At 30.7% G+C, this 15,266-nt stretch overlaps 1 protein-coding gene across 1 annotated transcript; it reads left to right on the top strand.

Annotated features, from left to right (window-relative positions):
- The first annotated feature begins 9,148 nt into the window (after nucleotides 1-9,148).
- LOC110715859 (heptahelical transmembrane protein 2-like) lies at nucleotides 9,149-14,228 on the top strand. The gene is made up of 4 exons (XM_021894480.1): nucleotides 9,149-9,906; nucleotides 10,056-10,148; nucleotides 11,945-12,020; nucleotides 13,167-14,228. Exons 1-4 carry the CDS (start codon nucleotides 9,656-9,658, stop codon nucleotides 13,836-13,838), a joined length of 1,092 nt encoding a protein of 363 aa, XP_021750172.1. The 5' UTR covers nucleotides 9,149-9,655; the 3' UTR covers nucleotides 13,839-14,228.
- Nucleotides 14,229-15,266: the final 1,038 nt, after the last annotated feature.

Here is a 15,266-nt window from a genome sequence, read left to right as displayed (position 1 = left end):
GGTATGAATTGAATCAATAATCAACTCACAAAGGTACAAAGCTCATCCTCATATATAAACTTTTTCTTTTACCCATTCCTAGCCGACATAGGTTTTAATCATCGGCATAAAGAAAATAAACATTAATATTCATATTCATATTCATATTGTTTTTTACTTTGATACCATCATTGATCATTGTCACATTATGTAACTCTACTCACTCTAGTTGAATAAAACTATCATGAAAAAAAGGTGTCATTAATTTATATGAAGATAAGATTAACCAAGCCCCCAAATAAAAACAAGTGACTTTGATGTACCACTATGAAAAGTACTAATCTTTGGCTTTAGCTTAGCCACACCAATTCTAATTAAACCGGCCTATACATATACTTTGAATGTACACCCTCATCTAAAGTTATTCACCACATTTTTCACATCCTTGTTTAAGATACGGAACACACGGTTCTTCAACACTGTATTCTATTATCTAAACATACATCACTTTCTTATTACAAGTATGTGAGAAATTAAATAAGATTATCATTTTCAAATGGTTCAATATTTACTCGTATAGCTTAAAATATATAATTGAATAAGATATCTACCACACAAAATTCGACAAATTATCTTTTTATCATCACGCAGTACTATCCACTACTAAGTGAAAAAAAGACTCGACATAGTAAGATCATCATGAGCCTAGGCACTCTTGAGTGACAATTGACAAGTCAATTTCCATTATAATCATGTCAAACACTAGAATTGAGCACAAGAAAATCATGATTTAATTCAATTAGATAGCCTCTTTTTTGTTGTGCAGGAATTACATGATTTAATTTGTATTGCTACCAATATAAACTTTCTATATTTACCCTAAAAAATAAATGTTACATCTAAGTAGTTGGACCAATAAAACCATGTTTTCATGGTTTATATTCATAAATTCCTTTAGTTGGTTGAATTGTTTACCATAATGCCGCAAATAAAGGTGTCAAAAGAGTAGGACCATTGATTTTATGTAGACCAATAGATTTTGTTAACATAGCTTAGCTTGCTTATTGAATTTGAATTTGGTAAGCAAATTGCTGGCTAATTATTATATTAGACACGTAATTTAGCTTATTTTGGAATAAACAGATCACCTAAAAAACATAGCTTGTGACATTAGTGAAGAAATTAAATTAAAGTATCTAAGAGAATATATTTTGTATTATGAAAATTATAATCTACTTATAACTAAAGTAATATAGTAGCTTATTTATATATAATTTGTTAAAATATTGATTGACCAAATCACTTTCTAGAGCTTTCTATGATGCTTTATTGAATGTCTTCATGCAGGTTGGTATGTTGTTTGTGTCTTTTCCCATACTTTGTCTCATTTGATTTTGTGGTTTGCACGAAGAGAAGAATAAGTGTACAAATTGATTATATGTGCATTTAGAAGTTGATTAAGCTCAATTATATGTACTCGAAATAAGAACTTTGGTGCATGATGTTTGATCAAGCTAAAATTGTATGGAAATTGTAAAAACCAAGTTCATTTTATTAGACAAACATGTTTGGAGGTTTGAAAGTTCAAAGTGAAAACACACTTTGTCCTAATACCACATGTTCACATGTGAGTGTCCCACATTAATAAATGATAATATGATTTTAAACTTGTCTAGGAGACCCATCATTCTCCTGTGATTTTGGGAGATAAAACCTTATTTGATCTTGTGAAGGGTGCAGCCTAGAACTATATTTAATAACATAATAAGCATATTTATGAAGCACATACAAAAGAATGGACACCCTTACTTAGCTTGTGTAAAAAATTAACGCAGAGCATTAGGGAACGGGTGAATAAAACTAAGTACTCTGTATATTTTCAACTTGTCTTTCACTCTTGTGTAGGAAACAAAGTATCAGCTTTAGGCCCCGTTTGATTTGATGAAAAATATTTTCCCTTACAAACCTAGGGAAGCCACATTTTCCTTTCTTCTCCTTAATTACCTCTTTTTTTTTTACTTCCCTCTCATCCATCCTCATCACGTTCCCATTCTTATTTTGATTTTTCTAAAACTTTTCTTGTATGCAACCAAACAAAGTATAACTAATTTGCAATTGTGCTTTTCCTTGAAATATATTTTCCATGAAAACTAATTTTTCATTGAAAATATTTTACATCAAACCAAATGAAGCATTTGCTTCGACTAGAGGGCTCAAATCTCTGAAGAAGTATTACATTGCAAAAACGTCCTATTAAACTAATTATTCCATATATATTAGGAATATCAAGTAAGGGTTGCTCCTTTACCCATTTACTCAAAAAATTAAAAAAAAAATAATAAAATAAATAAAGGTTGCTCCTTCACTAGATTAGTCATTGGTGAGATGGAACTCCAAGTTGGGCTACAAGACCTCGACTGTAGGACAACTAAATTGGGCCGAATACAAGTGTGAAGTTGTCACGGGCCGTGTTAAGAGAAAAGTAAGATAACACATTTAAGCACAAATTTGTTGTTGCATAGACTTTATATTCACCAACTTTAACCTATAACCATTGGGATGTATAAGTAAGAATCTTGGGTAGCACATATGACAATCATGTTTACAAAAAAATTAAAATATAAATAAAAATTACGCTTATAACATAAATAGAAGATAAATTGTGTAATTTGTTATATACATCCAGGTGCACCGTGCACCCAACTAACTCAAGGTTAGTTTTTACTCTTCATTTGATGATTAAATGAAAAACAATCATTAACATGAGAACAAAATACTTATAGATGTACTGTGCATTCGAGTATCTATAACAATCTCTCATAAGGGGTTGATGTATGAATTGACTACAACAACAGCAACTTAATAGTTAATAGTCCTGGATTCAACTTTTTTATTTTTTCGTTTGGTACTTCTTTTTATGTCTCTTAAGGGGTTGATGTAGCCTTCATCATTATTTGCTATAGTCCAAGCCAACTTTTTCCCTCATATCTCCTCAATATGTTATAACTGTTGTGCTTCCCTTTCTTCTTTAGTTATAGTTGTCTCGTTGCTACATCCCCTCATGGAGTTTAGGCATGAGAAAGGAAAGGATATATAGAGAAGTTTAAAAAAATGACACATGATGTTGGGCTTGAAAGAGATTGTTGACGAATTTGCATTGAGGTGCTTGTGAATTTGAATTAATTAGTCCAGGTTACATTTTTGAGAATATTTGGATTAAAAGAGAGAATTTTAAATTATTTATATTAGAAATTTAGAAGTTTGAAAATAAAGGTATTTTCCCCTATAATACTGATTAATTTAATCAATCATTAATGATTTAAGTATTTCTTAAATGTAAAAGTCATCCCGATTTCACAGTAAGGGCCTGTTCTCTTCCGTTGAAATTCAGTCCAGTTCAGTTCAGTTTAGTTCAGTTCAGTTTAGTTCAGCTCAGTTCAGTTCAGCTCAGCTCGGTTCAGTTCAGTTCAGCTCTTAATTTACGTGTAATGATATTGCTAATGATATAAAGCCAAATTTCATTCTTTTAAGCTCTTATTACAGCGACAACAACAACAACAACAACAACAACAACAACAACAATAATAATAATAATCAATAAGTAATAAATAATAATAATAATAATAATAATAATAATAATAATAATCAATAAATAATAATAATAATAAATAATAATAATAACAACAACAACAACAATAATAATTGAAATAATAATACTAATAATAATAATCAATAAATAATAATAATAATCATCAATAAATAATAATAATAATAATAATAATAATAACAATAATCAATAAATAATAATAATAATAATAATAATAATAATAATCAATAATTAATAATAATAATAATATTATTATTATTAATAATATGTACATTTGTATATACACATATGTATAGTAATAAATAATCAATAAATAATCAAAGATCACTAATTCGTAGTTAAAAATCACTAATTAATAAGTTCAGTTCAGTTCAACTGAATTCAGTCAATCGGAACAGGCCCTAAATATAAAAGTCATACAAATTTCAAAATAATCTATTGCACATCCACCTTAAATACAATTTTGCCAACATTCATGCAAAACTAAAAAGATTTATCAAGGGGAGAATTGAACCTACTACATGATTGAGTTATCTAGATAAAAAACATTATCTTTATATGTCTGCTCCATATAAGTTTATATACTAGTAAGTTATAACAACCAAAAGGTTGTGTAATTTACTAAATTTGGCTCAGCAAATTCATATTGGGTGGTGGATGTTGTAACTTGTAAGCATATATAGTTTTCAAAAAATCATACACAAATCCATAAACAAAGTTTCTGTTGGCCCATTGCTGATTGCTCTGTACACTAACGTAATTGAACTCCGACTCAACATGCCCACGTTGTGTAGCCCATAAAGCAATTCAAGTCTCTCAAAATTTTGTTTGAGATTTTGGGCAAAGTCTTTAAACCGTGGAGAAACTACGTCCATTGTTTTCAAGTTAAGAAAAACTAAAAAGTATTGGCGTTGCAGAAAGCCAAAAAGTTCACCTTTTTGAATCACGTTAAAATAGTTTTTTTTTTTTTGTTGTTTAGAAAGCCACAAATACGGGGATAAGAATCAATTTTAGGATTTTTTGAAATTGGGAGGAAAACTCTTACCACTTGAGCTATCTCTCACTATCAAAGTTTATAATTTCTGAATACATATTGAAAATTAACTTACAAGATTTCATGTGACTATAATTTGAACAAATGAAACTCTTTTAATTTGTTTGGAGAATATTTTTGTTTTCTTAAAAAAATTGGAGGAGAAAAATCCTACTTAGCCAAAACCTCGACTCTTTCACATCATCAACTCAACCTGGTTTGTGGGTTAGGCTCTTTATAAGTGGGGGGAGGCTATATGAATTCTCACCCCAAAGTTTTATGAGGATTGATGCAAATTTTCCTAATAGACCAAAATTTAGTTTGCATAAATTTATTTTAGGTTACCTTGAAAAGCCTTATTATAATAATGGAGACATGTGAACTCCGAAGAAAACTCTTCCATATTCTTTACATGGAGGAAGTAAAAATGGAGGGTTGTGAGACAACTGCAAATGTCTCATAACCATTAAAACCATTAAAATAACTAGGAAGAGTGAAAAAAGTGATGTGGGCGCCACTAAAACTTTTCAGAAATGATTTCATGTGCAAAAACGACAAAAAAAAATTGAGACCACAACTACTGACTGAGGATTTTTATAAGTGCCACTAAAACCGCATTGAGTACCACTGAGCTGTAATGGTATTATTTGACAGTCTAATTAGACATTTGAACCTTTTTTTAAATACCACTAAAATTATATTTTGTACCACTGAATCTAAAATGACAAAATTTAAATCCCACATAAAATGACCAATCTACCCCTGTGAGACACTTCTAAATCTCTCTCAACCCTCCGTTTATATAACCTCCTTTACACGCATGTGAGACTTAAGTTTATATTCCAACAACAAACAAATTCATTCTAGTATGATATATACTACAATACTTCATACATTTAGTTGGCTAGGAGTCGGGATTTAGAAATCCCTTTTAAATCATCAAATGAAATAAGGTTAATGGAATTTTATACTTCGTATCATGATATCAATGACTAGCTAGGATTTGGGCTCCGGCGATGCCTCAGATCGAATTATTACATAAAACTAATAATTAATATACATTGTAATTTATGATTCAATTTTCTTGTAATTAAATTTGTTGTTTATATTGTCATTTACAACATATTAATAATTTGTATTCAAAAGATTGCATGAAAAATCACATAACTTGAGGTAAGATACTTAGTTTTAGAATTAGAAGTTGGGTGTTTAAATCTTGTAGTGAACCTTTTTTTTTTTTAAAGTGAAATGAAAAACATATGGACGTAATGAGTAGATGAGTGAGTGATATGGCGTAGTGAAGGAGGGGTACGTGACACGTGGACGTTTTTAAGAACGTCTTTTAATATATTAGTATAGATGTTATTATTATAAATATATTACTTTATTAAAAAGATCATCAAAACAATACTCGTATTTGCTAAATGATCTAAGCAATAGATAATAAATATTAAAGAAATAATGTTTAAAAAGAGTAAAGCTAAAAAACACATCATATATGAAATTATTGCATATCAAATTACTTTGTTCATGATAAGTCATGAATCATGATAATAAGGTTCCCTCTTGACCAATTTAAAACCAAAAACTCATGCTTTTTGCCAATGAAAAAGGAAAAACTTTCTTGCAAGTGAACAAGCAAGATTACATTTGGAGTAATAGTGTAACACAAATTTCTTACTTTAGAATTTACTTTAAAGCCTTTTCTTCATTTTTTTGGGTCAAATAATCCCTTTAAACACACCCAACGAAATCTCCCCCCCCCCCCCCCCCCCCCCCCCCAAAAAAAAAATCCCTTTATTGTTTCGCGCACAATCAACGACCTCACTAAATTAGCTAGAATCTAGTACCTTATTACACAAATCGACGATATATAGTAACACTTCCCATGTTCATTTTTATTCTCTTTGTTGGTTTTTTGCGACTTTATTAACGTAAAGGAATTTTGTTTTGAAAGGGAAACAACGTTAGGAAATTGAACCATTTAAACGAATATATAAACAAATGAAAGTAAACATTTAAACGAATATATCTAATTTTCATAAGATAATATTTTATGTTTACAGAAAATCTTGCATGGACCTGGTCCACAATAATGTGGACCAAGGTTTATACACACATAACTATCATTATATTTAATATAGTGACCCCTAATTTTATCACAGTAACCTTATTTTTAACATAATAACCTTTTTGTAAAACTTGCATGACCTTTAATGTTATTATGAATTTAAAGTACAACATTATGTTGAATAGTGAACTAATGTTAACATAGTGATCTTTATTATTCATATTGACCATTATATTAAAATTTTCATTAAAAAAATTAACCTCTTATAAATTTATAATATCACTCTAACTTTTATTTCAATATAATAACTTTTATTTTAATATAGTGACTTTTTTTTAATTATTAATAAAAAAATCATATAGTCTCTAATGTTAGTGGTCCACAATAAATTAGTGTGAACAAGGTTCATTATTTGAGAATTTATTAATATTCAAAATATAAAAGAATAAACATAAATATCCCTTTAAAAAAAACATAAACCTGTAGAATTTGTTTGATTCGTTTATTTTAATGCAATATTGTACTCTAATTAAAATTTCAAGACAAACGTTTAAATAAATAAGCAAAAGTTACCCTAATATGAATAAAAGTTACCCTGACATAATTAAAAGTTACGAAATATATTTATGATTTATTGATAAAAGTTACCCAAAAAATTGTAAAAGTGACCCCCAATATACAGTAACTTATTGTACACCAAATGTATACAAAAGTTACCCTATTCTACTCCCTCTATTTTTAAATACTTGCTCCACTTTCCTATCCCGTCCGTTTTTAAATACTTGCTCCATTTTTTGAAAAGCTTTTATACTCCGTAATATTTAATTCATTTCTCACACTCGGTGGACCAACATAATACTCTCTCTCCTCTTATTCTTCCATTACTTTTTATTTTCTTAACTACCCCACTACCTCCATATTTTATTACTTTCTCCAAAAACTCCGCGCATGGAGAAATGAATCAGAGCAAATATTTAAAAACGGAGTGAGTATATTACTAGAAAAAAATATAAAAAGATATATTTGAAAATTACAAATCCAGAAAAATCTTAATAGAAACTCTCAATAATATATATTCCAAATGAAATAATATTTAAAAATGAAGGAAATAATAATAATAATAATAATAATAAATTAAAGTAATAACACTCCCCTTGCTTTAGATTAATCACAACCATTTATAACTATTAATATATTTGTAATTCCATTAATATACATTAAGGATTTGTTCATATTTACTTAACTAGGTTAGGTCCCGTGCCATGCACGGTTATTTTTAATAATTGTTTCATATAACACTACATCTAGTTATAAAATAAAAATTTATTTAAATATTATGCTTAATTTATGAAAGAGCTTGTTAGTTAGTATATTTTCTTTAAAACTACTTTTGCCTACGCATACCTTTACGTGCACCCGGATGTATTTAAAAGGTGATAATTAGCCACTGTCCACTGGAAAGACATGATTTTAAAAATATGCATTTGTTAATATGCATATATATTTGTATATATATTTGGTTTCACTAACAAATTGCATTGGTATCATTTATTAACCAAATGAATTTATTAAAACGTAGGACATTAAAAATTATGTTAAGAATTTTTTTTCTTTTATTTTTTTTTCCTTTTTGCTTAAATTTAAAGTTGTTAAATTTTTCTTTTGGAAAGATAAACCAAATATTTTATTTTAAGTAATTTTTTAATACTTGATATTCGAATTACTTTCTCGAAGCTTTTAATATATAATTAAAATAAAAATAAAAATAGAATCTTTCTTGTAATATTTGACACAAATTCTATAAAAAAAACTCTATTTTTTTTTTATTTTTTACTTATGTTTATATAGTTGGTGACATATTATTATGGAAATATACATAAAATCTTTTATTTGTGTATAAATTTGTGTTTTTTTTTATTTATTTTTATGTATGTATTGTATAAGATTTGTTTCTAAAATATTTTTTTAATAAAATGAAAAAAAACTAAGGACACACCAGAAAATGACACGTGTCATTGCTTGTGTGTCTTTTTGTATATATTATTGATTTCAGTTCAGTTCAGTTCAGCTCTAATCAGTTCAGTTCATTTCAGTTTAGCTCCTAATTTCCCTCTCTCATAAAATATTCATTTCAGTTTTTTTCAGTTCAGTTCAGCTTCAATCAGTTCACTTCAGTAAATGTGAACATGCCTTAAAACTTGCGAAGTAGCTAATGTAGGTACTAGTATACAATTATACAAATAGAGTAAAAAATTATTGTACAGTAAGACCCTGTTCATTCACCTTTAAAAAAACAATATTAACTAAAAATAATTTCAATTCAGTAAAAATAATTTTAGTTTAATAAAATTCAGTTATCTTAAAGAAGAATTATAATAGAAAACCAGTATAAATAATTTCAATTCAGCAAAAATAATTTCAGTTTATTAAAATTAATTTAAGTTCTGTAAAAATAATTTAAGTTCAGCAAATATAATTTTGTTTCAGTAAAAATAAAGTGAAGTAATCAACGGGGCCTAATTGTTATGAAATATTTGTGGATACCAATAATTTGAAACACGTAATAAGTACTTCGTAATAAATATAAAAACAATAAAAAAAACAATAATATGCTACACTCAATTGTACGAAGAATAAAATGTGTCGACTTTTAAATCATGCTAATTACCACAATAAAAAAAAGCCACGTGTAAAACCAAAATAGACTAACTATCACCAAAAATTAACCAACCATAAACCTTGTTGACGTTTAAATCATTCATAAACTTTCTCTGTTTTTCTATTTAAATATCAAATAAATCTGCCACCATTTTTCTCATTCCCCCAAAAACAGAGACAACAGCTGAGTCTAGTTATTTCAGGAGATAAAGACTTCGCCGGAGATTCAACATTCCGGTGACACCTCGCCGGGAAACGTGAATAACTCCGGCGAAAACTCCGATCAGATTCGAAACATCGAGATTAAATGAGTCGCAGAGCAGTCAACGGAGGGGAGAAAATCGAACGAGGTAAAACGACCACGACAACAACAACGACGACAATGAGGATGAGGATAAGGGAGAAAAGGGTGGAGAAGAGATTGGTGAAGTACGAGGAATTGCCAGAGTATTTGAAAGATAATGAATATATATTGGATTATTATCGTTGTGAATGGCCTTTGAAAGATACATTTCTTAGTGTTTTTTGTTGGCATAATGAAACGCTCAATATTTGGACGTTAGTATTTTATTTAATTAATTTCATCATTTTTCTTTTTAGTTTGTTTTCATTTTATTCAATGATTTTCTTGTGATGATAGTTTGATGGTTAGTCCCTTAATAGTTGTGTTTTGATTGTTTGGTTTTGTTTGTTATGATATGAAACAGGCATTTGGGAGGGTTTTTGATATTTGCGGCGATGGCGTTGGCAAGCTTGATGGAGGGTGCCAAGGGTGGCGGACCTGTTTCTAGTTTTTTCAGGTATTTTTTTTTCTCTATAACAAAATTCGTCTTTGTTGAAGGGAATATTAGTTTGGTAGTATAAAATATAAATAATGTTATTATAATAGCTCTGAGAGTGATGGATATTAAGTTTTAAAAAAATTGTATAAACCATAGATCATTGTTGACAATGTTGTTGTATACTTGTATGTAAGAGGTGGGGTTGGGTGGGGGTGGGGTGGGGGAGGGGGTTGGGTGGTAATAAAATACTAGTAAAAGTAGTCCGGTAAAAACAATATTAAGTGAGTGTTACTGTACGAGTGATAAAAGATAAAATAGTTTTGTAATGTAAGTATAAGGTTAAATATAGCTCTAAAAGTGATGGATGATAACATATAGAATTGTACGTGTAAGAAAAGGTAATGTAGCCATGGATAAGAAACAGTAATAGTTACGTAAAGATAAGATTAAATATAGGTACCTCTAAGAGTGATGGATAAGAAGATAAACAATTACGTAAAAATAGTGTCAATTATAGTTGTAATGGTGATAAAAAAAAGGAAATAAAAATAGTTAGGTAACAATAGGGAAACAAATTTAGCTAAAAATATCAAATTTGATGTTTTTGGTACTACTAAAACACCAATTTACGGTGACATGAACAAGAAGCAACTAATTTAAAGTGTTTGTTTTTTTCCTCAATATGTGATGCAATGCACTTGTCTAACACTTGATCCTTCTTTAACTGGCCTGGATTGGTAGTTATATTGTCGTTGTATAATTAAATCATATATAGTTGTAAACTAAAGTTATATAATTGTATAAAATTATAAGGCTAAAAATCTTATCACACTTTAATTACGAAGTATATGAAATTTACTGTTTTTTTTTTCCTTAATGAACTAAGCCAACAAAAGGTATGGAATACTACGTATATTGTTGAAAGAGTAAGAACAGAAAACAAGATAAACACATTTCCAAGGAATTTCAGTGCTATTATAATGTACTTAAAATGATTATTATAAACTTTCATGCACTGTCAAATTGACTCTTGACAATTCATGGAAAATAGTGGCATTTCCTTAATACAAGTACATTAATTAATAATTAGATACCGTTCAAAAAAAAAATAAATAAATTAATAATTAGATACACTTGTGACCTGTCAGCTAAACTAACGGTCGATTTGTAATTACAAAAACTAAAATACTATTTGTCTCCGGCAATTAGCATGGTCAACCTGAAATGGTGGTGCTCCCACCGCCGCGTACATGACATGAGGTATATGTGCCGTGCCACGGCCCACAAGGGTGAAGGGTGTGTGAAATGCACAACTTCCATATACGGAGTATATAAACAATGTACAAGAATCTTTCTTCATTGAAATTATTTAAGGCGTGTTCGACAGCAGCTTTGATTTTAGGCAGTTTTTTTTCTAAAAAGAATAATACAATTAAAATATATCATGATCAAAACAAGGAAAAAAAAAAGAAAGAAAAGATATCATTGTTTCATTATCATCATGAATCAATCATAATATATTTCATGCAAGGTAAGTGGTATAGGATAAAGAATCTAGTCTCTTGAAATAAGGCATTGGTCTAATTTATAAACCTCTGGTCTAATATGTCTTTATCTAACTAAAACGTTGACCATAATTTTACACATGTGTATAAGAGTATAAGACGATACATAATTAAGTATGGGAGTAAATTTTTGTTAGATTTATCTCAATAGGTATAATATAAATATTACATAGTTAATTTTCAATTTTTTGTATGCAATTAATTAGAAAAAATGTAGGGTGGAATCTAAGTATTTGTTTTTGGGCTCAGGACTACTATTATCGCGACACCATTAATGACCATGTTAACGATGGATGGGAACAATAGCTCAAATAATGCGAGTCCGGTGAGTAATGCTTCTCTTGTTTACATATTTGTATCAATGGTTCATTTTAAGTTTAGGGTCGGGGTGGTTCATGATAAGGTCTTGTAGATCTAGTTTAACTAAATTATGGAATAAAACCGAGTCATTAGGGTCAATTGACATCATTTCAACTCAATATTGCCATCAAGCCTATAAAAAAACAGAAACACCAAATGACACTCCTTAATTAGATTTTGGCACGTACAGACGTACTCCTGCGAGTAAAACACAAAAATTTATACTTTTATAAAGGGCGTGTCAAAATCAATCCATGAAGTGACAAAATTTTAATTTCCAATTTTCCGAGATAAGCCTCCTAGATCCTTCTATTTTATCACAACCAGTCATCCACCATGTGACCGGGTGGAGATAATGACCCACGAATGATACAAATAGTGAAAAAAATGGGGGCCTTGATTTTGACGACTTCTTTTGTATTTGTCCCTCATGTGTGTTACTGAAGCTTTTGTTGTTTAAATAATTTAGACAGCCTGTTTTCTAAACTATAATTGTGTGTTCGTTTGTGTCCTTTCTAATTATATATATATACAACCTGAATTTAAATTTATTTCGTGGGATAGTAGTATGGTACTACTACATTATTATAATTATAGACTTATAGTTATGCATATCAAGTTATCAACTAATAAACAAAATTCTATAACTGTACAAGTATCTTTAATTTATCAACGGTTGTACTTGGAAAGAGAAGTTTATACTATTGTATATTATTGTCATTTTCACTAGAAAAATTATGTGTCAACATGAACGAGAAAAAATTAAGTCTAGTGTTGTTGAAGTCTTCCAAGATTGTGACTTGTGGTTGTGAAACTTGAATTGACATTTGATTGGATGACGATCAGTATTGTTATTTGTTTATTCAAAAGATGGATACAGGTCGATTTAGACATTGTAATTCATACAAGAAACGTGGTGTCATAATTTTTATTTATAAAAATGTCGTTTTAAGGTTATGCACGTTGGCCGAGCATTGTGTTCTGGCTTAATCATAGGCTCCAGCACAATGTGTAGTCTGAAATATGACCTTGCCTTGTTACTTTGGCTTGAAACATTCATGTACTATTTGGTTAATTCATGAATTGAAATCGCCTTATTTCTCTCTTGCAGGGTGAAAATTATAGGCACTTCTCAGAGTCCTCACTGTTGGACACTGGCACAGGAGGAGCAGAACTCGTACCGATGTGGCCTTGGTTTCTTTTCCTAGCAGGTGCAATGTGTTGCTTGGTTTTCAGCTCAGTCTCTCATCTCCTAGCCTGCCATTCTAACCACTTGAGCCGCTTCTTCTGGCGCCTAGACTACGCAGGAATCTCAATCATGATAGTTTGTTCTTACTATGCTCCAGTGTACTACTCTTTCTATTGCCATCCTTTGTCTAGCCTTCTCTATCTCACTTCCATCACCATTCTCGGTGTTCTTGCAATCATCACCCTTCTCACTCCCGCTCTTTCCTCTCCTGATTTTCGTGTTTTTAGAGTCTCCCTTTTCCTTGGCATGGGATTCACAGGGTTCATCCCTGCTGTTCATGCAGCTGCACTCTTTTGGGATCATCCACATGTGTTAGTAGCCCTCGGGTATGAGATTCTTATGGGTATTTTATATGCAATCGGAGTTTGGTTCTATGTCAATCGCGTTCCTGAACGTTGGAAACCAGGATTCTTTGATCTTGCCGGCCACAGTCATCAGATCTTTCATGTATTCGTTGTCGGTGGGGCTCTCACTCACAGTGCAGCCATTATGGTTATTCTGCACTGGAGACAGGGCATGCCTACCTGTTTTTAGTTTCAGACAGCTGATAACATACAACAGTAGCAGAGAATTCAGTTGTTTGGATCGGAATCATAAACCTGCAGCAGAAGGAAATGTATCAATTGTTACTCAAGTTTGTATATTTAAGGCAGAGAATTGAAAGAAATGTCAAAAGAAGCTAGCATCATTCTCACCTGGTATATAAGCTTATTCTTCTCAGAAACCATATCATGTTGTGTAATTGGTTGATTGACGTTGTCTTGAAGAGATGATGATAGATGCATCTGTTTCAAGAAACATCACTTGCATCACTTAGTTGTAGGTTGCAACTAATGGGCTTCGTATTTTTTGGTGTATGCATAATGTAATATATTGAGCTCAATTTGAGCATATATTTGTGAATGCAAAAAGCGCTTTGTACAATTGGAAGCACAACATTGCATATTTGCATATATTAACACTGTTAAGAATATTTTAAAAAAGGTCTTTAAGCCACACCTTGAGGTCTGACTCCTAAGGCTCGAAAAGGTATAATTGGATGCAAAATTGACTAAATTCTCTACTTGTACATTAAACAATCTCTATCAACAAAATATTATATTAAGTGCACTACATTGAATAATTTGTACAAAGTACTTCATAATAATTACTAGCATAATATTGGAGCAATCTCTCTATCAGGTGTAAACCAAAAGGCGGAAAAATACCTGTATGAAATCTACTTTGCACAACAATATTAGATCTGAATCAGAAGTATACTACTACATCAAAATATGTTTTACTTGTCAGACTGCTGCTGCATATCAGTATATCATAGGGTTGTAGAATGAGGTGGTAGAATTTTCTATAAAATAAAACTCTCTCCATTCAACTAGCAACCTCAACAATTTCTGTTGGAGTTTTTACAATTCTAGTAATGCAAATCGGATATTTACCAAGTGAGTGTGCAAGGAGTTGATGATGGAGTGGTGTGTCAAGCAAGTTAGTGAGTTGCGCGAGACCGAGCTAGCAGTGGAGCTAGCGAGAGAGCTATAGATGGCATGGCAAGTAGACTACGCAAGGTCGAGCTAGCGTTAGAGCTGTAGCTCACATGGCATATGAGCTACTGCAAGTCCGAGCTATAGCTCGGATGGTAGCTTGTATGGTTGCTCTGCTTATGGCAGGTGCGAGCTATAGCTTGCGTGCTAGCTCGCTGCGCTTGTTGCTTGCGGTAGGTGCGAGCTATAGCTCGCGCACTAGCTCACTAGGATTGTTGATTGCGGCAGGGCCGAGCGATAGCTCGCTCATATGAGAGCGAGAGCTCGGCCGCTCGTGGGCTTATCGTGGAGGCCTTGTTTGCTTCATTCATATCCTTTCCTTGTACAATATATATATATATATATATATATATATATATATATATATATATATATATACACTCTCCTAAGCCCTCAAAGAGGGATATATAGTTTTGTTATCTCT

The sequence above is a fragment of the Chenopodium quinoa genome, unplaced genomic scaffold (assembly GCF_001683475.1).
Source record: "Chenopodium quinoa cultivar QQ74 unplaced genomic scaffold, ASM168347v1, whole genome shotgun sequence".
Lineage (NCBI taxonomy): Eukaryota > Viridiplantae > Streptophyta > Magnoliopsida > Caryophyllales > Amaranthaceae > Chenopodium > Chenopodium quinoa.
This window is presented reverse-complemented; position numbering and strand designations above follow the sequence as displayed.